Consider the following 23,215-nt stretch of genomic DNA (forward strand, 5'->3'; position numbering starts at 1 on the left):
ACTGGAAGTGGCTCTCACTACTACTGCTGCTGCCAGGAGAGAGAGAGAATGGATGTGAGTTCACACAGGGTTCTGGGAGGTGTGTGCCTGTGTGTGTGTGTGGCTTGCGGGGGTGTTGTGTGGGAGGAGCTATTATTTGTAGAACCTTTTGATGGATGATTGCTGAGAGAGAGAGGGAGGGTGAGAGTCCTTTTTTTTGGTCGTTCACTGTTCCCTCTTCTACAGGCAGAGAGCACAATGAGTCAATGAAAGCTGAAGGGAAGAGGAGCACTGTACAGCAGAGAGGAGAGAGAGAGAGAGGGAGCACAACCAAGAAGACGAAAGCACGAGAGGGAGATAGAAAGAAGGAAAGCTTTTTGGACAGAGGTCTAAACCAGATAATAAAGAGAACGTCTGGTTTTAAAGCCAGGCTGGGATGAAGTATCAGTGACCGGTCATCTGAGGACTGACTACTTCACCTCTCTGTTTCCAGAAGGTGGTTTTCTGATCTTCCCTTTTCTATTAGGAACATTTGGACCATTTTCAACCCTCCACTTGGTCTCTGGTCAGGGGATCTTGCTAGCCGCAGTAACCCAGGTCTCTGGAGCCCTGAGTGGGGTTGAGGTAGAGGAGCCTTGTCTCTGGTTGCTGGTGCTTTGGGGCTGGAGGAGAGGATGGCCATGCCAAGGAGATCCATGGCTGGAGCCGGGTCAGGGGGCTGTGGAGCCAGGCTAGACCACGTTGGGGTGGCCCGGGCTGGGCAGTGGCTGCTGCTGTGGGGGTGCCTGCTGGGGGCTGGCGGGGTGGAGGCATGCCCTTCTCTGTGTACCTGTGTGGGAGCCACGGTGGACTGCCACGGCCTGGGGGTCCGGAACATCCCCAAGAATATCCCCAGGAGCACAGAGAGACTGTGAGTACTGGCGGGGTGTGTGTGTTCCCCTGTTTATGAGCGTGTTGTAGTGTGTGTAACAAACTATCAATGTGACTTATTGCCTGTGTGTGTGTGGGTTCCTGTGTGGCATACCATGTCCCCATGGTGTATGCCAGTCTAGTTAACTTCAAACACATTCAGCTCAGGGTTGTAACAATACCAGTGCCTTTCCACTTGACCCCTTGTCCCTTATATAGGATGCATCCCAAATTGCACCCTATTCCCAATTTAGTGCACTACTTTTGACCAGACTCTCTCTATAGTCTACAACACCAGTAATATCCAACTAGAGACTCTCTCCACTATTGTTACGGTTTTCTTCCGGTGAAAGAGAGGCGGACCAAAATGCAGCGTGGTTATTTAGATACATGTTTAATAAAAGATAAAAACGAACTATACAAACCGTGAAAACCTAAACAGCCTTATCTGGTGCAAACAAACACAGAGACAGGAACAATCACCCACGAAACACTCAAAGAATATGGCTGCCTAAATATGGTTGCCAATCAGAGACAACGATAAACACCTGCCTCTGATTGAGAACCACCCAGGCAACCATAGACTTTTCTAGACAACCCCACTATACCACAATCCCAATACCTACAAAAACCCCAATACAAAACACACCACATAATTAACCCATGTCACACCCTGGCCTGACCAAAATAATAAAGAAAACACAAAATACTTAGACCAGGGCGTGACAGAACCCCCTCCCCCCAAGGTGCGGACTCCCGGCCGCACACATAAACCCATAGGGGAGGGTCCGGGTGGGCGTCTGTCCACGGTGGCGGCTCCGGTCGCGGGACGTGGACCCCACTCCAACAAAGTCTTAGTCCACTTAATATGCGTCCTTAGATATGCGACCCTCGCCGCCAACCTTGGCCTAGTAACCCTAACCAAGGGCCCCACTGGACTGAGGGGCACCTCCGGAATGAGGGGCAGCTCGGGACTGAGGGGCAGCTCGGGACTGAGGGGCAGCTCGGGACTGAGGGGCAGCTCGGGACTGAGGGGCAGCTCGGGACTGAGGGGCAGCTCGGGACTGAGGGGCAGCTCGGGACTGAGGGGCAGCTCGGGACTGAGGGGCAGCTCGGGACTGAGAGGAAGCTTGGGACTGAGAGGAAGCTCAGGCAGGTAGATGGCTCTGGCAGATCCTGGCTAGCTGGTGGTTATGGCAGATCCTGGCTGACTGGCGGATCCTGGCAGACTGGCGGCTCTGGCTGCTCCATGCTGACTGGCGGCTCTGGCTGCTCCATGCTGACTGGCGGCTCTGGCTGCTCCATGCTGACTGGCGGCTCTGGCTGCTCCATGCTGACTGGCGGCTCTGGCTGCTCCATGTTGACTGGCGGCTCTGGCTGCTCCATGCTGACTGGCAGCTCTGGCTGCTCCATGCAGACTGGCAGCTCCTTGCAGACTGGCAGCTCTGGCTGCTCCTTGCAGACTGGCAGTTCTGGCTGCGCTGAACAGGCGGGAGACTCCGGCAGCGCTGAACAGGCGGGAGACTCCGGCAGCCCTGGAGAGGAGGAAGGCTCCGACAGCGCTGGACAGGCGAGTCGCACTGTAGGCCTGATGCGTGGTGCTGGCACTGGTGGTACTGGGCCGAGGACACGTACAGGAAGCCTGGCGCGGGGAGCTGCCACCGGAGGGCTGGTGTGTGGAGGTGGCACTGGATGGACCGGACCGTGAAGGCGTACTGGAGATCTTGAGAGCAGGGCTGGCACCAACCGCCCTGGCTGGATCTTCACCCTAGCCCGGCAGATATGAGGAGCTGAGATGTAGCGTACCGGGCTAAGCACGCGTACTGGGGACACCGTGCGTTCCACCGCATAACACGGTGCCTGACCAGTACCACGCCCGCCACGGTTAGCACTGCTAGGCGCACTGTAGCGCTGAGCTGGCACAGGACGTGCAAGTCTAGGGAGGTGCACAGGAGGCCTGGTGCGTGAGGCTGGCACCATCTTCACCAGCCGACTAGCACGCACCTCAGGACGAGTATGGAGAGCTGACCCAGGTGCCATCAAATCCCCGACACGCTCCGTCGGGCGAATTCCGTGCCTCATGCACCAACACAGCAACTCCCTCATAACTCTCTCTTCCAATTTCCCCATTAACTTCTTCACAGTCTCTGCTTCGCTCACCTCCAACACCGGGTCTGGTTCTGGTTTCCTCCTTGGCTCCTTACGATAAACAGGGGGAGTTGGCTCAGGTCTGACTCCTGACTCTGCCACACTCTCCCTGTGCCTCCCCCCCAATACATTTTTGGGACTGACTCTCGGGCTTCCATCCGCGCCGCCGTGCTCGTCTCTCCAACTCCATTCTCCTATAACTCTCCTCGCACTGCTCCAGCGATTCCCAGGCGGGCTCCGGCACTCTCCCTGGGTCGACTGCCCACCTGTCTATTTCCTCCTAAGTCGTGTACTCCAGACTTCGTAGCTCCTGCTGCCGCTGCCTGTCACCACGCCGCTTGGTCCTGTTGTGGTGGGTGATTCTGTTAAGGTTTTCTTCCGGTGAAGGAGAGGCGGACCAAAATGCAGCGTGGTTATTTCGATTCATGTTTAATAAAAGATAAACACGAACTATACAAAACAATAAACGTAACGTGAAAACCTAAACAGCCTTATCTGGTGCAAACAAACACAGAGACAGGAACAATCACCCACGAAACACTCAAAGAATATGGCTGCCTAAATATGGTTCCCAATCAGAGACAACGATAAACACGTGCCTCTGATTGAGAACCACTCCAGTCAACCATAGACTTTTCTAGACAACCCCACTATACCACAATCCCAATACCTACAAAAACCCCAATACAAAACACACCACATAATTAGCCCATGTCACACCCTGGCCTGACCAAAATAATAAAGAAAACACAAAATACTTAGACCAGGGCGTGACAACTATAGTCTACAACACCAGTAATATCCAGCTAGAGACTCTCTACTATAGTCTACAACGCCAGTAATATCCAGCTAGAGACTCTCTCTACTATAGTCTACAACACCAGTAATATCCAGCTAGAGACTCTCTATTATAGTCTACAACACCAGTAATATCCAGCTAGAGACTCTCTCTACTATAGTCTACAACACCAGTAATATCCAGCTAGAGACTCTCTCTACTATAGTCTACAACACCAGTAATATCCAGCTAGAGACTCTCTCTACTATAGTCTACAACACCAGTAATATCCAGCTAGAGACTCTCTCTACTATAGTCTACAACACCACTCTCTACTATAGTCTACAACACCAGTAATATCCAGCTAGAGACTCTCTACTATAGTCTACAACACCAGTAATATCCAGGTAGAGACTCTCTCTACTATAGTCTACAACACCAGTAATATCCAGCTAGAGACTCTCTCTACTATAGTCTACAACACCACTCTCTACTATAGTCTACAACACCAGTAATATCCAGCTAGAGACTCTCTCTAATATAGTCTACAACAGCAGTAATATCCAGCTAGAGACTCTCTCTACTATAGTCTACAACACCAGTAATATCCAGCTAGAGACTCTCTCTACTATAGTCTACTACACCAGTAATATCCAACTAGAGACTCTCTCTACTATAGTCTACAACACCAGTAATATCCAGCTAGAGACTCTCTCTACTATAGTCTACTACACCAGTAATATCCAGCTAGAGACTCTCTATTATAGTCTACAACACCAGTAATATCCAGCTAGAGACTCTCTCTACTATAGTCTACTACACCAGTAATATCCAGCTAGAGACTCTCTATTATAGTCTACAACACCAGTAATATCCAGCTAGAGACTCTCTCTACTATAGTCTACAACACCAGTAATATCCAGCTAGAGACTCTCTCTACTATAGTCTACAACACCAGTAATATCCAGCTAGAGACTCTCTACTATAGTCTACAACACCAGTAATATCCAGCTAGAGACTCTCTCTACTATAGTCTACAACACCAGTAATATCCAGCTAGAGACTCTCTACTATAGTCTACTACACCAGTAATATCCAGCTAGAGACTCTCTCTACTATAGTCTACAACACCAGTAATATCCAGCTAGAGACTCTCTACTATAGTCTACAACACCAGTAATATCCAGCTAGAGACTCTCTACTATAGTCTACAACACCAGTAATATCCAGCTAGAGACTCTCTACTATAGTCTACAACACCAGTAATATCCAGCTAGAGACTCTCTCTACTATAGTCTACAACACCACTCTCTACTATAGTCTACAACACCAGTAATATCCAGCTAGAGACTCTCTCTACTATAGTCTACAACACCAGTAATATCCAGCTAGAGACTCTCTCTACTATAGTCTACAACACCAGTAATATCCAGCTAGAGACTCTCTCTACTATAGTCTACAACACCAGTAATATCCAGCTAGAGACTCTCTACTATAGTCTACAACACCAGTAATATCCAGCTAGAGACTCTCTCTACTATAGTCTACAACACCACTCTCTACTATAGTCTACAACACCAGTAATATCCAGCTAGAGACTCTCTCTACTATAGTCTACAACACCAGTAATATCCAGCTAGAGACTCTCTCTACTATAGTCTACAACACCAGTAATATCCAGCTAGAGACTCTCTACTATAGTCTACAACACCAGTAATATCCAACTAGAGACTCTCTCTACTATAGTCTACAACACCAGTAATATCCAGCTAGAGACTCTCTCTACTATAGTCTACAACACCAGTAGTATCCAGCTAGAGACTCTCTCTACTATAGTCTACAACACCAGTAATATCCAGCTAGAGACTCTCTCTACTATAGTCTACAACACCAGTAATATCCAGCTAGAGACTCTCTCTACTATAGTCTACAACACCAGTAATATCCAGCTAGAGACTCTCTCTACTATAGTCTACTACACCAGTAATATCCAGCTAGAGACTCTCTATTATAGTCTACAACACCAGTAATATCCAGCTAGAGACTCTCTCTACTATAGTCTACTACACCAGTAATATCCAGCTAGAGACTCTCTATTATAGTCTACAACACCAGTAATATCCAGCTAGAGACTCTCTCTACTATAGTCTACAACACCAGTAATATCCAGCTAGAGACTCTCTCTACTATAGTCTACAACACCAGTAATATCCAGCTAGAGACTCTCTACTATAGTCTACAACACCAGTAATATCCAGCTAGAGACTCTCTCTACTATAGTCTACAACACCAGTAATATCCAGCTAGAGACTCTCTACTATAGTCTACTACACCAGTAATATCCAGCTAGAGACTCTCTCTACTATAGTCTACAACACCAGTAATATCCAGCTAGAGACCCTCTCTACTATAGTCTACAACACCAGTAATATCCAGCTAGAGACTCTCTCTACTATAGTCTACAACACCAGTAATATCCAGCTAGAGACTCTCTCTACTATAGTCTACAACACCAGTAATATCCAGCTAGAGACTCTCTACTATAGTCTACTACACCAGTAATATCCAGCTAGAGACTCTCTCTACTATAGTCTACAACACCAGTAATATCCAGCTAGAGACCCTCTCTACTATAGTCTACAACACCAGTAATATCCAGCTAGAGACTCTCTCTACTATAGTCTACAACACCAGTAATATCCAGCTAGAGACTCTCTCTACTATAGTCTACAACACCAGTAATATCCAGCTAGAGACTCTCTATTATAGTCTACAACACCAGTAATATCCAGCTAGAGACTCTCTCTACTATAGTCTACAACACCAGTAATATCCAGCTAGAGACTCTCTCTACTATAGTCTACAACACCAGTAATATCCAGCTAGAGACTCTACTATAGTCTACAACACCAGTAATATCCAGCTAGAGACTCTCTCTACTATAGTCTACAACACCAGTAATATCCAGCTAGAGACTCTCTCTACTATAGTCTACAACACCAGTAATATCCAGCTAGAGACTCTCTACTATAGTCTACAACACCAGTAATATCCAGCTAGAGACTCTCTACTATAGTCTACAACACCAGTAATATCCAGCTAGAGACTCTCTCTACTATAGTCTACAACACCAGTAATATCCAGCTAGAGACTCTCTATTATAGTCTACAACACCAGTAATATCCAGCTAGAGACTCTCTCTACTATAGTCTACAACACCAGTAATATCCAGCTAGAGACTCTCTCTACTATAGTCTACAACACCAGTAATATCCAGCTAGAGACTCTACTATAGTCTACAACACCAGTAATATCCAGCTAGAGACTCTCTCTACTATAGTCTACAACACCAGTAATATCCAGCTAGAGACTCTCTCTACTATAGTCTACAACACCAGTAATATCCAGCTAGAGACTCTCTACTATAGTCTACAACACCAGTAATATCCAGCTAGAGACTCTCTACTATAGTCTACAACACCAGTAATATCCAGCTAGAGACTCTCTCTACTATAGTCTACAACACCACTCTCTACTATAGTCTACAACACCAGTAATATCCAGCTAGAGACTCTCTCTACTATAGTCTACAACACCAGTAATATCCAGCTAGAGACTCTCTACTATAGTCTACAACACCAGTAATATCCAGCTAGAGACTCTCTACTATAGTCTACAACACCAGTAATATCCAGCTAGAGACTCTCTCTACTATAGTCTACAACACCAGTAATATCCAGCTAGAGACTCTCTCTACTATAGTCTACAACACCAGTAATATCCAGCTAGAGACTCTCTACTATAGTCTACAACACCAGTAATATCCAGCTAGAGACTCTCTCTACTATAGTCTACAACACCACTCTCTACTATAGTCTACAACACCAGTAATATCCAGCTAGAGACTCTCTCTTCTATAGTCTACAACACCAGTAATATCCAGCTAGAGACTCTCTCTACTATAGTCTACAACACCAGTAATATCCAGCTAGAGACTCTCTACTATAGTCTACAACACCAGTAATATCCAACTAGAGACTCTCTCTACTATAGTCTACAACACCAGTAATATCCAGCTAGAGACTCTCTCTACTATAGTCTACAACACCAGTAGTATCCAGCTAGAGACTCTCTCTACTATAGTCTACAACACCAGTAATATCCAGCTAGAGACTCTCTCTACTATAGTCTACAACACCAGTAATATCCAGCTAGAGACTCTCTATTATAGTCTACAACACCAGTAATATCCAGCTAGAGACTCTCTACTATAGTCTACAACACCAGTAATATCCAGCTAGAGACTCTCTACTATAGTCTACAACACCACTCTCTACTATAGTCTACAACACCAGTAATATCCAGCTAGAGACTCTCTACTATAGTCTACAACACCAGTAATATCCAGCTAGAGACTCTCTATTATAGTCTACAACACCAGTAATATCCAGCTAGAGACTCTCTACTATAGTCTACAACACCAGTAATATCCAGCTAGAGACTCTCTACTATAGTCTACAACACCACTCTCTACTATAGTCTACAACACCAGTAATATCCAGCTAGAGACTCTCTACTATAGTCTACAACACCAGTAATATCCAGCTAGAGACTCTCTCTACTATAGTCTACAACACCAGTAATATCCAGCTAGAGACTCTCTCTACTATAGTCTACAACACCAGTAATATCCAGCTAGAGACTCTCTACTATAGTCTACAACACCAGTAATATCCAGCTAGAGACTCTCTCTACTATAGTCTACAACACCAGTAATATCCAGCTAGAGACTCTCTCTACTATAGTCTACAACACCACTCTCTACTATAGTCTACAACACCAGTAATATCCAGCTAGAGACTCTCTCTAATATAGTCTACAACAGCAGTAATATCCAGCTAGAGACTCTCTCTACTATAGTCTACAACACCAGTAATATCCAGCTAGAGACTCTCTCTACTATAGTCTACAACACCAGTAATATCCAGCTAGAGACTCTCTCTACTATAGTCTACAACACCAGTAATATCCAGCTAGAGACTCTCTACTATAGTCTACAACACCAGTAATATCCAGCTAGAGACTCTCTCTACTATAGTCTACAACACCACTCTCTACTATAGTCTACAACACCAGTAATATCCAGCTAGAGACTCTCTCTACTATAGTCTACAACACCAGTAATATCCAGCTAGAGACTCTCTACTATAGTCTACAACACCAGTAATATCCAGCTAGAGACTCTCTACTATAGTCTACAACACCAGTAATATCCAGCTAGAGACTCTCTCTACTATAGTCTACAACACCAGTAATATCCAGCTAGAGACTCTCTCTACTATAGTCTACAACACCAGTAATATCCAGCTAGAGACTCTCTACTATAGTCTACAACACCAGTAATATCCAGCTAGAGACTCTCTCTACTATAGTCTACAACACCACTCTCTACTATAGTCTACAACACCAGTAATATCCAGCTAGAGACTCTCTCTTCTATAGTCTACAACACCAGTAATATCCAGCTAGAGACTCTCTCTACTATAGTCTACAACACCAGTAATATCCAGCTAGAGACTCTCTACTATAGTCTACAACACCAGTAATATCCAACTAGAGACTCTCTCTACTATAGTCTACAACACCAGTAATATCCAGCTAGAGACTCTCTCTACTATAGTCTACAACACCAGTAGTATCCAGCTAGAGACTCTCTCTACTATAGTCTACAACACCAGTAATATCCAGCTAGAGACTCTCTCTACTATAGTCTACAACACCAGTAATATCCAGCTAGAGACTCTCTATTATAGTCTACAACACCAGTAATATCCAGCTAGAGACTCTCTACTATAGTCTACAACACCAGTAATATCCAGCTAGAGACTCTCTACTATAGTCTACAACACCACTCTCTACTATAGTCTACAACACCAGTAATATCCAGCTAGAGACTCTCTACTATAGTCTACAACACCAGTAATATCCAGCTAGAGACTCTCTATTATAGTCTACAACACCAGTAATATCCAGCTAGAGACTCTCTACTATAGTCTACAACACCAGTAATATCCAGCTAGAGACTCTCTACTATAGTCTACAACACCACTCTCTACTATAGTCTACAACACCAGTAATATCCAGCTAGAGACTCTCTACTATAGTCTACAACACCAGTAATATCCAGCTAGAGACTCTCTCTACTATAGTCTACAACACCAGTAATATCCAGCTAGAGACTCTCTCTACTATAGTCTACAACACCAGTAATATCCAGCTAGAGACTCTCTACTATAGTCTACAACACCAGTAATATCCAGCTAGAGACTCTCTCTACTATAGTCTACAACACCAGTAATATCCAGCTAGAGACTCTCTCTACTATAGTCTACAACACCACTCTCTACTATAGTCTACAACACCAGTAATATCCAGCTAGAGACTCTCTCTAATATAGTCTACAACAGCAGTAATATCCAGCTAGAGACTCTCTCTACTATAGTCTACAACACCAGTAATATCCAGCTAGAGACTCTCTCTACTATAGTCTACAACACCAGTAATATCCAGCTAGAGACTCTCTCTACTATAGTCTACAACACCAGTAATATCCAGCTAGAGACTCTCTACTATAGTCTACAACACCAGTAATATCCAGCTAGAGACTCTCTACTATAGTCTACTACACCAGTAATATCCAGCTAGAGACTCTCTACTATAGTCTACAACACCAGTAATATCCAGCTAGAGACTCTCTCTACTATAGTCTACAACACCAGTAATATCCAGCTAGAGACTCCCCATGTACTGTGCAGTTAGTCAACCCCTTGTGCAGGGGTTCTCCAACCTCTCCTCAGGGACCCGAAGTCGTTCCTTGTTTTTTAAAATCTATTCCAGAGCTAGCACCGCTGATTCAACTAATCATCAGACCGTCAACTAGGTAAATCAGGTGAGATAGTTCAGGGCTACAACAGAAGGGTGAAACGTCTGAGGGTCTGTGAGGAGAGGTTGGAGAACCACTGCCCTAGTGCACTTACTCAATGCCCACCAATCACACTAGCTGAACACACAGTCAGTACTTTCTTAGCCACGATAGGGCATTAACAGGCTCATTCCTCTCTCTCTCTCACTCACACTCTCTCTCTGTGTCACTCTCACTCACTCTCTCCCCTCCTTCTGTGTGTTTGTTTGTGTCCCTCTTGGTGTGTGTGAGGGTTGGGATCTTGGGGAGGCTTAACATCATGTACTGTCTGTCTCAGGTCTGGAGTGCATGTGTGTGAATTATTAATGGTCCCAGGGGGCAGTGTGTGTCTGTGGGTCAGTGAAGCCTCTGAGTGGGTATTCTAGACACAGTGCCCTATTCCTCTCTCTGTAGAGGAATCACAGCAATGATGATGTCATAGTATGATGACTGTATTCCAGAGGTTCTTCATCCCGGGGGTCGCGTTTGAGTTTTTCCGCTAGAGGCACTACACACCTGATTCCACGAATCAAAGGTTTGATGATGAGATGATTCGTGGAATCAGATGTGTAGTGCTAGTGGAAAACCAAAATGATCTGCCCCCCGTTGTGTACCCGGGACCAGGATTCAGAAACACTGATGTGTTGTTCAGTGATACAGTAGCTGACCTGTGTCAGATACAAACGCTTCTGCCTGTCCTCGTCAAGCCATGCATGAAGACCTGACCCACTAGACTACAGTCAGAGGAGGTTCGACAATGTGCCGGTGTCACTGTGGTCTCTAAGGGGGTTGGTGATCCAGCTACAAGATATCCCCTAATACAGTAGCTCAGTACATCCACGACAGCCATAGTCATGTCGTTGTCTGATAGAGTTGGTTCAATCTCCAACAGAACTGAACCAGGGTTCATCTAGCAGTGCTGATCAAGGATCAGGTTTCAACTCTTATTCATTATGACCTGAAAAGCCAAACTGATCCTAGATCAGCAGTCTTGTTGTGAGAAGCATTGTGAATACGGGTCAGAATAGCAGTAGTAGTAGTAGGTCATTACAGGGTGGGGTGTGTTAAACCTCTTGTCTGATAATTAGCATGTCAAGTGTAAAGTGATCTTTGTGTCAGGGAGGTAGATTGGGAACACACACTAACTCTCTCTCCTTCTCTCTCTCTCACACACACACACACACACACACACACACACACACACACACACACACACACACACACACAGTGTGTATTCCCGTGGGGTCCCGGGGCAATAAGAGGGTGATTCATCATGGTAACTCCACCAGTCAAACAATATTCCTCCCCACTCCCTGGGGTATTGTCAAGGCAACGGTGAAAAATGGCTAACGCCTTGGGCTCTCGGGAACCGTTATTTGAGTGGGGAGGGATGGAGGGGTGGGATGGAGGGAGGGGGGACAACATTGTCCATACCAGCCAGCAATATGCTTCCAACTTTGAACAAAGCAGTGCTGACAACAAAAGGCTGGTTTGATTTGAAATGGGACCTAAACTGAACCTTATTGTGGGGTTCAAGTGGGGTAGATATAATAGAGGGTTGGTATTGTTAGGTTCAAGTGGGGTAGATATTATAGAGGGTTGGTATTGTGGGGTTCAAGTGGGGTAGATATTATAGAGGGTTTGTATTGTTAGGTTCAAGTGGGGTAGATATTATAGAGGGTTGGTATTGTGGGGTTCAAGTGGGGTAGATATTATAGAGGGTTGGTATTGTGAGGTTCAAGTGGGGTAGATATTATAGAGGGTTGGTATTGTTAGGTTCAAGTGGGGTAGATATTATAGAGGGTTGGTATTGTGAGGTTCAAGTGCGGTAGATATTATAGAGGGTTGGTATTGTGAGGTTCAAGTGGGGTAGATATTATAGAGGGTTGGTATTGCGAGGTTCAAGTGGGGGTAGATATTATAGAGGGTTGGTATTGTTAGGTTCAAGTGGGGTAGATATTATAGAGGGTTGGTATTGTTAGGTTCAAGTGGGGTAGATATTAAAGAGGGTTGGTATTGTGAGGTTCAAGTGGGGTAGATATTATAGAGGGTTGGTATTGCGAGGTTCAAGTGGGGGTAGATATTATAGAGGGTTGGTATTGTTAGGTTCAAGTGGGGTAGATATTATAGAGGGTTGGTATTGCGAGGTTCAAGTGGGGGTAGATATTATAGAGGGTTGGTATTGTTAGGTTCAAGTGGGGTAGATATTATAGAGGGTTGGTATTGTTAGGTTCAAGTGGGGTAGATATTAAAGAGGGTTGGTATTGTGAGGTTCAAGTGGGGTAGATATTATAGAGGGTTGGTATTGTTAGGTTCAAGTGGGGTAGATATTAAAGAGGGTTGGTATTGTGAGGTTCAAGTGGGGTAGATATTATAGAGGGTTGGTATTGTGAGGTTCTTGTGGGGTAGATATTATAGAGGGTTGGTATTGTGAGGTTCAAGTGGGGTAGATATTATAGAGGGTTGGTATTGCGAGGTTCAAGTGGGGGTAGATATTATAGAGGGTTGGTATTGTTAGGTTCAAGTGGGGTAGATATTATAGAGGGTTGGTATTGTTAGGTTCAAGTGGGGTAGATATTAAAGAGGGTTGGTATTGTGAGGTTCAAGTGGGGTAGATATTATAGAGGGTTGGTATTGTGAGGTTCAAGTGGGGTAGATATTATAGAGGGATGGTATTGTGAGGTTCAAGTGGGGTAGATATTATAGAGGGTTGGTATTGTTAGGTTCAAGTGGGGTAGATATTATAGCGGGTTGGTATTGTGAGGTTCAAGTGTGGTAGATATTATAGAGGGTTGGTATTGTAGTCAGACAAAACAGAATGACACATCTATCATTTAGAAATATATATAACTACTACACACATTTATTTGAGAAGAACTTCATTATGTCAGTCCTGGCTTTCCCTGACTACTGTAGGACTATCCCAGTGTGTCTACTGTGGGACTATCCCAGTGTGTCTACTGTGGGACTATCCCAGTGTGTCTACTGTGGGACTATCCCAGTGTGTCTACTGTGGGACTATCCCAGTGTGTCTACTGTGGGACTATCCCAGTGTGTCTACTGTGGGACTATCCCAGTGTGTCTACTGTGGGACTATCCCAGTGTGACTACTGTGGGACTATCCCAGTGTGTCTACTGTGGGACTATCCCAGTGTGTCTACTGTGGGAATATCCCAGTGTGTCTACTGTGGGACTATCCCAGTGTGACTACTGTGGAACTATCCCAGTGTGACTACTGTGGAACTATCCCAGTGTGACTACTGTGGAACTATCCCAGTGTGACTACTGTGGAACTATCCCAGTGTGACTATCCCAGTGTGTCTATCCCAGTGTGTCTACTGTGGGACTATCCCAGTGTCTCTACTGTGGGACTATCCCAGTGTGACTACTGTGGGACTATCCCAGTGTGTCTACTGTGGGACTATCCCAGTGTGTCTACTGTGGGACTATCCCAGTGTGTCTACTGTGGGACTATCCCAGTGTGTCTACTGTGGGACTATCCCAGTGTGACTACTGTGGGACTATCCCAGTGTGTCTACTGTGGGACTATCCCAGTGTGTCTACTGTGGGAATATCCCAGTGTGTCTACTGTGGGACTATCCCAGTGTGACTACTGTGGAACTATCCCAGTGTGACTACTGTGGAACTATCCCAGTGTGACTACTGTGGAACTATCCCAGTGTGACTACTGTGGAACTATCCCAGTGTGACTATCCCAGTGTGTCTATCCCAGTGTGTCTACTGTGGGACTATCCCAGTGTCTCTACTGTGGGACTATCCCAGTGTGTCTACTGTGGGACTATCCCAGTGTGTCTACTGTGGGACTATCCCAGTGTGTCTACTGTGGGACTATCCCAGTGTGTCTACTGTGGGACTATCCCAGTGTGACTACTGTGGGACTATCCCAGTGTGTCTACTGTGGGACTATCCCAGTGTGTCTACTGTGGGAATATCCCAGTGTGTCTACTGTGGGACTATCCCAGTGTGACTACTGTGGAACTATCCCAGTGTGACTACTGTGGAACTATCCCAGTGTGACTACTGTGGAACTATCCCAGTGTGACTACTGTGGAACTATCCCAGTGTGACTATCCCAGTGTGTCTATCCCAGTGTGTCTACTGTGGGACTATCCCAGTGTCTCTACTGTGGGACTATCCCAGTGTGTCTACTGTAGGACTATCCCAGTGTGTCTACTGTAGGACTATCCCAGTGTGTCTACTATAGGACTATCCCAGTGTGTCTGCTGTGGGTTTTTGGCCATTTTCTATAAAGTGGGACCATTTCTCTCTACCTTTTGTTAAGGACTACAGTATTATTAACAGAGAGTGTCTGCTCTAGCTAATGGGATTTCTTGTAGTGTGTGTGTGTGGACACCAGCTTATTGTCATGTCATTAAGAGGTCAAAGGTCATGGACCCCCACTCTGAGTCTCAGACTTGGACCCCTGTCCTTCTCCACTATGGGAAACTTAAATAAATCCCTCCGGTTTGTGTGTGTGTTCGGTATCAGAGAAGGGGATCTCTGTTCAGCTCCTGGAAGTTTAAACCCAAACAAATCTCTGCAAGGGTTGGAGCCACCGGCGGCGGTCACACACACCAGACGGAAAACACACACTGTGTGTGTGTATGTATGTATGTGTGTGTGTGTCTATGTTTCTGTAGTGACTCTGAGATGTCTCTGTGTCTTTTATTTATCTGTCTGTGTTTTTATGATGTATAGACACTTGGCTCTCTGTGTGTTCATACATGTGCATTTGTGTTTTTGAGTTTGGGTGTTCATTTAGGGGCTAGAAGTGATGTTAGTATGTGTTATTTGGTTTGGGTGTTCATTTAGGGGCTAGAAGTGATGTTAGTATGTGTTATTTGGTGTGGGTGTTCATTTAGGGGCCAGTAGTGATGTTAGTATGTGTTATTTGGTTTGGGTGTTCATTTAGGGGCCAGTAGTGATGTTAGTATGTGTTATCTGCTCTGGCTGCTGGCGGAGCTGCTAAACAGGTGTGACGGCCGAGGTTAACTATACAGCGGTAACTCTCCTCGCCACATTAGCTTCGCCCTCACGTGGGTGCTAACAAGCTAGCAAGCATGCTAAGTAGTGCTACATATCAACAGCCGCTGTAAGCCAATCCAGTAGGGGGTGGAAGCTATAGTAAGCTTCGATTGGTCACTCGCGCCGCGATATCGCGGAGGAATTGCATAGAATTAAGCTTTCCCTAACTTTAGTCCCACTCCGTTCAGCTCCCTCAACCATGCTCACTTCACCAAACAGTACCCCGCCCACTCTGCTTCTCTCGCTTTCCTTCCATTCAAAATGAGTGGCTTCCGATGTTTTCACCGTGTGATGCCGCTGTATCGTCAACCCGGCCAAGAGTGGATTAGCGGTTAGCGTGCGGTGGCGGCTAGCAGGGGGTAAGAGAGATAAAGGGAAATAGATTAGACAGAGATGAGACGCCGTGGGGGGCTGATACCTCTGGCTCCACTCTGTCACATGACTTCTTAGACGGTCACTCTATCCCTGTGGTGTAAAGTACTTAAGTAAAAAGTACTACTTAAGTCGTTTTAATGGGTATCTGTACTTACTTTCACTTCATTACATTCCTAAAAAAAATAAAAAATACTTTTTACTCCATACATTTTCCCTGACACCCAAAAGTACTTGTTATATTTTTTGTGCTTAGCAGGACAGGAAAATTGTCCAATTGTCACACTTATCAAGAGAACATCCCTGGTCATCCCTACTGCCTCTGATCTGGCGGACTCATTAAACACAGATGCTTCGTTTGTAAATTATATCTGAATGTTGGAGTGTGCCCCTGGCTATCCATTTAAAAAAACAAGAAAATAGACCCGTCTGGTTTGATTAATACAAGTAATTTGAAATTATTTAGACTTATACATTTTAGCAATTACATTTAATTTTGATACTTAAGTATATTTAAAACCAAATACTTTTAGAATTTTACTCAAGTTGTATTTTACTGGGTGACTTTTACTTTTTTACTTATTTTCTCATTTTATGTTAAAGTATCTTTACTTTTACTCAAGTATGACTGATCTCAATTTCGACTGTCTCTTGTAATCATCGTGTGTGTTTAGTCAGTGACTGTCTCCTGTAATCATCGTGTGTGTTTTAGTCAGTGACTGTCTCCTGTAATCATTGTGTGTGTTTAGTCAGTGACTGTCTCCTGTAATCATCGTGTGTGTTTAGTCAGTGACTGTCTCCTGTAATCATCATGTGTGTTTAGTCAGTGACTGTCTCCTGTAATCATCATGTGTGTTTTAGTCAGTGACTGTCTCCTGTAATCATCGTGTGTGTTTAGTCAGTGACTGTCTCCTGTAATCATCGTGTGTGTTTAGTCAGTGACTGTCTCCTGTAATCATCGTGTGTGTTTAGTCAGTGACTGTCTCCTGTAATCATCGTGTGTGTTTTAGTCAGTGACTGTCTCCTGTAATCATCGTGTGTGTTTAGTCAGTGACTGTCTCCTGTAATCATCGTGTGTGTTTAGTCAGTGACTGTCTCCTGTAATCATCATGTGTGTTTAGTCAGTGACTGTCTCCTGTAATCATCATGTGTGTTTTAGTCAGTGACTGTCTCCTGTAATCATCGTGTGTGTTTAGTCAGTGACTGTCTCCTGTAATCATCGTGTGTGTTTAGTCAGTGTGCTAACAGCAGAATGATTATGCAGCTGCTCCATGTAGTTCCAGTGTATTTAGGAGCAGCTGTGACTTGCTGCATCTGACACACATCACAGACCATTGAAGGATAGACAACCACAGAGATAACACATTAACAGTTAGTTCATTGTGTTTATCTTGATGATGGTAATACACATGGACACACACACGCACCCACCCACACACACACACTGCAGAGGACCCATGTGTGGCCAATCAGTGCAGACAACTCGTTTTAATCCGCTAATCAATCTAGCATCTGGGCGCTCGTGAAACCGGATTTTAAAAAATCCATCAGATATGGACTGAATAATAGCACATTTTACTGGCACGGACAAATAATGGAGCTCAGGCATTTTAGTAGGAATTCAGGTATTCTATTTATTGTCAAATTTATTTTGGGGTTTGTTGTAGAATGCACAAAAATGTAAACACAACATGCAACAATTTCAAAGATTTTACTGAGTTCATATCAGGCCCTAATCTATGGATTTCACATCACTGGGAATACAGATATGCATTTGTTGGTCACAGATACCCTAAAAAAAGGGTAGGGGCGTGGATCAGAATACCAGTCAGTATCTGGTGTGACCACAATTTGCCTCATGCAGTGCGACACATCTCCTTCACATAGAGTTGATCAGGCTGTTGATTGTGGCCTGTGGAATGTTGTCCCGACTCCTATTCAATGGCTGTGCGAAGTTGTTGGATTATGGCTTGAACTGGAACACTCTGTCGTACACGTCCATCCAGAGCATCCCAAGCGTGCTCAATGGGTGACGTCTGGTATGAAAGCCATGGAAGAACTGGGACATTGTGTATAGATCCTTGCGACATGGGGCCGTGCTGAAACATGAGGTGATGACGGCAGATGAATGGCACGACAATGGGCCTCAGGATCTCATCCCGGTATCTCTGTGAATTAAAATTGCCATCAATAAAATATAATTGTGCTTGTTCTCCGTAGCTTATGCCTGCCCATACCATAACCCCACCGCCACCATGGGACACTCTGTTCACAACGCTGCATCGAACTCCAGTCGGGTCAAGACCTTGGTGAGGATGACGAGCTTGCCTGAGACAGATTCCAGTTCTCTATTTTTTGGTAAATTCTTTCCAATGTATCCAGTAATTATCTTTTAGTTTTCTCATGATTTGGTTGGGTCTAATAGAGTTGCTGTCCTGGGGCTCTGTGGGGTGTGTTTGTGTTTGTGAACAGAGCCCCAGGACCAGCTTGCTTAGGGGACTCTTCTCTAGGTTCATCTCTCGGTAGGTGATGGCTTTGTTATGGAAGGTTTGGGAATCACCTCCTTTTAGGTGGTTGCAGAATTTAACAACTTTTTGTTAATTAGCGGGTATCGGACTAATTCTTCTCTGCATGCATTATTTGGTGTTTTACGTTGTACACAGAGGATGTTTTTGCAGAAGTCTGCATGCATAGTCTCAATTTGGTGTTTGTCACGTTTTGTGAATTCTTGGTTGGTAAGCGGACCCCAGACCTCACAACCATAAATGGCAATGGGTTCTATAACTGATTCAAGTATTTTTAGCCAGCTCCTAATTGGGATGTCAAATTATATGTTCCTTTTGATGGCATAGAAGGCCCTTCTTGCCTTGTCTCTCAGATCGTCTCTCAGATCGTTCACAGCTTTGTGAAAGTTACCCGTGGCGCTGATGTTTAGGCCGAGGTACAGTAGGTATAGTTTTTTGTGTGCTCTTTGTCTTACTGAGATTTGCTTTCTGGGTCCAGGTCTGACAGAATCTGTGCAGAAGATCTAGGTGCTGCTGTAGTTCCTCCTTGGTTGGGAACAGATCTAGGTGCTGCTGTAGGCCCTACTTGGTTGGGTACAGATCTAGGTGCTGCTGTAGTTCCTCCTTGGTTGGGAACAGATCTAGGTGCTGCTGTAGTTCCTCCTTGGTTGGGAACAGATCTAGGTGCTGCTGTAGTTCCTCCTTGGTTGGGAACAGATCTAGGTGCTGCTGTAGGCCCTCCTTGGTTGGGAACAGATCTAGGTGCTGCTGTAGGCCCTCCTTGGTTGGGTACAGATCTAGGTGCTGCTGTAGTTCCTCCTTGGTTGGGAACAGATCTAGGTGCTGCTGTAGTTCCTCCTTGGTTGGGAACAGATCTAGGTGCTGCTGTAGTTCCTCCCTGGTTGGGAACAGATCTAGGTGCTGCTGTAGGCCCTCCTTGGTTGGGAACAGATCTAGGTGCTGCTGTAGTTCCTCCTTGGTTGGGAACAGATCTAGGTGCTGCTGTAGGCCCTCCTTGGTTGGGAACAGATCTAGGTGCTGCTGTAGTTCCTCCTTGGTTGGGAACAGATCTAGGTGCTGCTGTAGTTCCTCCTTGATTGGGAACAGATCTAGGTGCTGCTGTAGTTCCTCCTTGGTTGGGAACAGATCTAGGTGCTGCTGTAGGCCCTCCTTGGTTGGGAACAGATCTAGGTGCTGCTGTAGGCCCTCCTTGGTTGGGAACAGATCTAGGTGCTGCTGTAGGCCCTCCTTGGTTGGGAACAGATCTAGGTACTGCTGTAGGCCCTCCTTGGTTGGGAACAGATCTAGGTGCTGCTGTAGGCCCTCCTTGGTTGGGAACAGATCTAGGTGCTGCTGTAGTTCCTCCTTGGTTGGGAACAGATCTAGGTGCTGCTGTAGGCCTTCCTTGGTTGGGAACAGATCTAGGTGCTGCTGTAATTCCTCCTTGGTTGGGAACAGATCTAGGTACTGCTGTAGTTCCTCCTTGGTTGGGAACAGATCTAGGTTCTGCTGTAGTTCCTCCTTGGTTGGGAACAGAAGCACCAGATCATCAGCAAACGATAGACATTTGACTTCAGATTCTAATAGGGTGAGGCCGGGTGCTGCACACTGTTCTAGTGTCTTCGCCAATTTGTTGATTTATACAGTTGAAGTCGGAAGTTTACATACACTTAGGTTGGAGTCATTAAAACTCGTTTTTAATCACTCCACAAATGTCTTGTTAACAAACTATAGTTTTGGCAAGTCGTTTAGGACATCTACTTTGTGCAAGACACAAGTCATTTTTCCAACAATTCTTTACAGATAGATTATTTCACTTATAATTTACTGTATCACAATTCCAGTGGGACAGAAGTTTACACACACTAAGTTGATTGTGCTTTTAAACAGTTTGGAAAATTCCAGAAAATGATGTCATGGCTTTAGAAGCTTCTGATAGGCTAATTGACATCATTTGAGTCAATTGGAGGTGTACCCATGGATGTATTTCAAGACCTACCTTCAAACTCAGTGCCTCTTTGCTTGACATCATGGGAAAATCAAAAGAAATCAGCCAAGACCTCAGAAAAGAAATTGGAGACCACAAGTCTGGTTCATCCTTGGGAGCAATTTCCAAACACCTGAAGGTACCATGTTCATCTGCACAAACAATAGTATGCAAGTACTGTATAAACACCATGGGACCACGCTGCCATCATACCGCTCAGGAAGGAGACTCGTTCTGTCTCCTAGAGATGAACGTACTTTGGTGCAAAAAGTGCAAATAAATCCCAGAACAACAGCAAAAGACCTTGTGAAGATGCCGGAGGAAACATTTTCAATAGTATCTATATCCACAGTAAAACGAGTCCTATATCGACATAACCTGAAAGGCTGCTCAGCAAGGAAGAAGAAGCCACTGCTCCAACACCGCCATGAAAAAAGCCAGACTATGGTTTGCAACTGCACATGGGGACAAAGATTGTACTTTTTGGAGAAATGTCCTCTGGTCTGATCAAACAAAAATAGAACTGTTGGCCATAATGACCATCGTTATGTTTGGAGGAAAAAGGGCCGAAGAACACCATCCCAACCGTGAAGCACGGGGGTGGCAGCATCATGTTGTGGGGGTGCTTTGCTGCAGAAGGGACTGGTGCACTTCACAAAATAGATGGCATCATGAGGTAGGAAAATTATGTGGATATATTGAAGCAACATCTCAAGACATATGTCAGGAAGTTAAACCTTGGTCGCAAATGGATCTTCCAAGTGGACAATGACCCCAAGCATACTTCCAAAGTTGTGGCAAAACGGCTTAAGGACAACAAAGTCAAGGTATTGGAGTGGCCATCACAAAGCCCCTGACCTCAATCCTATAGAAAATGTGTGGGCAGAACAAGGAGGACTACAAACCTGAATCAGTTACACCAGCTCTGTCTGGAGGAATGTGGGAAGCTTGTGGAAGGCTACCAAAACGTTTGAGTGTATGTAAATGACCCAAGTTAAACAATTTAAAGGCAATTCTACCAAATACTAATTGAGTGTACGTGAACTTCTGACCCACTGGAAATGTGATGAAAGAAATAAAAGCTGAAATAAATCATTCTCTCTACTATTATTCTGACTTAAAATAAAGTTGTGATCCTAACTTTTTTACTCTGATTAAATGTGAGGAATTGTGAAAAACTGAGTTTAATGTATTTGGCTAAGGTGTATGTAAACTCAAGCTGCATCCCTGTCTCACCCCACGGCCCTGTGGAAAGAAATGTGTTTTGTTTTTTTGTCAATTTGAACTTCACATTTGTTGTTTGTGTACATTGATTTTATGATGCCATATGTCTCTCTCCATCTATCTCTCTCTCTCTCTCTCTCCATCTCTCTCTCTCTCCATCGCTCTCTCTCTCTCTCTCTCTCTCTCTCTTTTTTCATCTGTCTATCTTTTTCTGTCTCTTTGTGGCCTTTCCTTCCATAGCCCAGCTAATAAGGGGGAACTTGAGTGGAACTTGTGCTGCTTGACTGCTCACTGAAGCTGCTATTGCGGAGTAATTTGCTGTGTGTGTGTGTGTGTCAGGGAGGGAGAGTGTGCAGGTGGCTGGAAGGATGAATGTGTCAGTGTGTACTTTGTGTGTTGCGCTGTGTAAGTGTGTAAGACGCGTTCTGCTGTAACAAGCCTTTGTCTGGTGAAGTTTCTCTCTACTTCAGGCTTCCCTGACCTCTCCATGCTCCACAAAACCCAATTATCCACACCTAATCAGCACACAAGGTGTGTGTGTGTTCACCTCCCCCTCCCATCCGTCATCTCTCTCTCTCTCGACGTCATTAGGACCTACTCGCTCTCGCTCTCTTTTTTCCAGGACCCTGTTAGCTAAGACTCTTCTCCAAGCTTATACTCCAGTCACGTAACCTGGGAAACCACATCAGTGATTTCAGTTGTTGTAAATACAGCCTCCTTGTTTGTAACAGTGACACAATTACAAGTGTCTCTCTAGGGATGATGTAGGAGTTGCTCTCTGAAACACTAGGAAGAGAGCATTGTGTGTGTACTTATACAGTATATAGGTCAAACACAAACTTCTTCTGGTGCCCAGGTCCACTCACTGTCAGAGCAATTTCACACACACCATGAGAGGGATTATAGACCCCCTGTAATTCCACATCTCTCTCTCTTTCTCTCTCTCTCAAACCGTTCAGCATTTCTCTCACTACTCCATGGGTGAAGTCTGGGTCAAGATCACACACCGAAACCAGTCTCTCTCTCTCTCTCTCTCTCTCTCTCTCTCTCTCTCTCTCTCTCTCTCTCTCTCTCTCTCTCTCTCTCTCTCTCTCTCTCTCTCTCTCTCTCTCTCTCTCTCTCTCTCTCTCTCTCTCTCTCTCTCTCTCTCGTGTTATACTGCTCTTTGGGACAGACGAGGTCATCCTCTACCTCACTCTTTACTGTAGTACAGCAACCTGATACCACGCCCACACCGTCTTACAGACTGTCACCACAGAGCCCTGTGGGAAAGGTGACATCATCTTCTCCTATCTGGCTGTCAATTA

General features: G+C 45.0%; 1 protein-coding gene across 1 annotated transcript in view; it reads left to right on the top strand.

Moving 5' to 3' along the window:
* Nucleotides 1–599: 599 nt before the first annotated feature.
* Nucleotides 600–23,215, top strand: part of LOC139424362 (slit homolog 1 protein-like) — a 116,529-nt gene continuing 93,913 nt past the window's right edge. Inside the window, exon 1 of the mRNA XM_071176105.1 lies at nt 600–889. Coding sequence (XP_071032206.1) covers nt 654–889 — 236 coding nt within the window. The 5' untranslated portion in view covers nt 600–653. The remainder of the gene's footprint in view (nt 890–23,215) is intronic.

The sequence above is a fragment of the Oncorhynchus clarkii genome, chromosome 13 (genome assembly GCF_045791955.1).
Source record: "Oncorhynchus clarkii lewisi isolate Uvic-CL-2024 chromosome 13, UVic_Ocla_1.0, whole genome shotgun sequence".
In the NCBI taxonomy this organism is placed as follows: Eukaryota; Metazoa; Chordata; class Actinopteri; order Salmoniformes; family Salmonidae; genus Oncorhynchus; species Oncorhynchus clarkii.